Source organism: Arachis ipaensis, chromosome B07, assembly GCF_000816755.2.
Source record: "Arachis ipaensis cultivar K30076 chromosome B07, Araip1.1, whole genome shotgun sequence".
Taxonomy (NCBI): Eukaryota; Viridiplantae; Streptophyta; class Magnoliopsida; order Fabales; family Fabaceae; genus Arachis; species Arachis ipaensis.
In genome coordinates, this window is record NC_029791.2 from 20,697,925 (window position 1) to 20,700,019 (window position 2,095).

General features: G+C 34.2%; 1 protein-coding gene across 1 annotated transcript in view; it reads left to right on the plus strand.

The window, feature by feature from the left end:
• The window catches only part of LOC107608316 (UPF0481 protein At3g47200-like), a 2,351-nt gene extending 762 nt beyond the window's left edge, over nt 1–1,589 (plus strand). The window contains exon 2 of the mRNA XM_016310146.2: nt 208–1,589. Within this exon, the coding sequence (XP_016165632.2) occupies nt 210–1,487 (1,278 nt within the window). The 5' untranslated portion in view covers nt 208–209 and the 3' untranslated portion in view covers nt 1,488–1,589. The remainder of the gene's footprint in view (nt 1–207) is intronic.

Genomic DNA, 2,095 nt, shown 5'->3' on the forward strand with positions numbered 1-2,095 from the left:
ATCTGTTATTTGTTATTTAAAAAAAATTTATTAAATAAACTATTATTTTTATTTACGAAAGTTCAAAATTATAATATTTGTGGATAAATTTATATCAACGTTCTGAATATTCAGGGGTAGAAATAATAATTTATCAATTTTATTAAGCATGCATGCACATGCACATTACATTGTTTGGTAACATCAGTTTTTTTAATTTATATATAGATATGGGAAATCAGGATCAAGTTACAATAGAGCTTCAAGCATTGCTGGACAAAGAGCCTCTGATTGAAACCAAAAGCTGTAGCATCTACAAGGTGCCCGATGAAATCCGCCAATCAAATGTAGAAGCATACATTCCAATGGTGGTTTCAATTGGCCCTCTTCATCATGGAGATTCAAGGCTGCAAAAGATGGAGGACCACAAGCTCCTTTACTACAAACATTTCATTCAAAGTTCCAATGCAAGTTTATCTGAATTGGTGAGTTGCGTGCGAGAGTTGGAGCCACAAATCCGTTCATGTTATTCCGAGAAGATCGATCTCACAGCTGACGAATTCGTGAGGGTAATATTGGTAGACTCTGCTTTCATAATTGAGCTTCTCTTAACAGATGAATGGGCAAAGGATGATGTTATCTTCTTACAACCATGGCTGTTGAGTCGAATAGCATCGGATTTGATATTACTTGAGAATCAACTTCCTTTCTTTGTTTTCGAGAAGCTTCACAATTTAGCTTTTTCATCTTTTTTATTGAATAACGGTCATCATGAATTCCCTTCGTTTATGAAGCTTGCTTTTCGTTTCTTTTCATTTACTCTCAATTTCAACAAATCGCCGGAACCACCACATGATAGCAGCATATTGCACTTCACGGATCAGATTAGATACTTGTACTTGATGAAGCAACGACCTTCTAAAAGAGAACATAAACCGTTAGTTCTCGGTTACACTGCATACGAGTTAGTTGAAGCGGGAGTGAAGTTCGTAGTAAATGAATCATCATCAAGTCGTGGATGCATGCTAGACTTGGAATTTGAATATGGTACTCTTAAAATTCCACATATTGTAGTGGATGATGGGACAGAAATTTTGTTGAGGAACATTGTGGCTTTAGAACAGTGTCATTATCCTCAAGAACACTACATCATTGACTATGTTAGATTCTTTGGTCAACTCATCAACACAAACAAGGATGTTGGTGTTCTTATTAAAGCTGGAATAATTGATGACATGGTTGGTGGTAATTATGAAAGCTCAGTGGCTAAGTTATTCAGCGATGTTAGGAAGAATATTACAGTGACGAGTGCTAATGTTGATTATCTCAAACTTTGCCATGATTTGAATGCTTACTATAATCATCCATGGCACAGTAAAATGGCAACTCTGAGGCGTGATTATTTTACCACTCCATGGAAGACAGCAGCTTCCATTGCTGGAATTTTTCTGCTAATTCTCACTGTTATTCAAACTGTATGTTCTATTCTCCAAGTTTTATGTTCTTAAATAATAATGTAGACATTCACAATTCACTAAGAAGGTGCGGATTACTGCAAATGCTGCCAACAATGTTATGTTCTTTGTATGTGACTATTATTTTGAGGTTTTGAATTGATATTGTTTCTTCCATTGTTCTAATTGCATTCCATTTTGTTAATGAGATAATGTTGAGAAGATCTAGCTAGAAAACAAAACACTGGCAAAGTTGATATGTAACTGAAAAGGAAAACAATATAATATAATCAGGAGTTAACAGTAAACAGAACAAGTTAGAGCCTACTAAAGTAAAAAATCCTCTGGTCCGTGTCTTAAAGCACCATACACAGCAGGATCTGCTAAATTAGGATTGTCGGATCCACCTGCCAAAATAAAAATAGTGATTACCTTTTGGTTTGACAAAATCAAATCGAACAAAAGTGAAGCTAAACTAGTTGGACTTGGACATATATATTATATACATAGATTGTAGTTTTATAATTGAACTCCTCGTCACCTATTATTAGATTGTGTTTATCTATAAGTATCAGACATTAAGAAAAAAATACAAAGAGAAAAATTATGTTTGATAAATAATATTAGTGAGTCTCCAATTTAAATAGGGTCCATAATTTAAA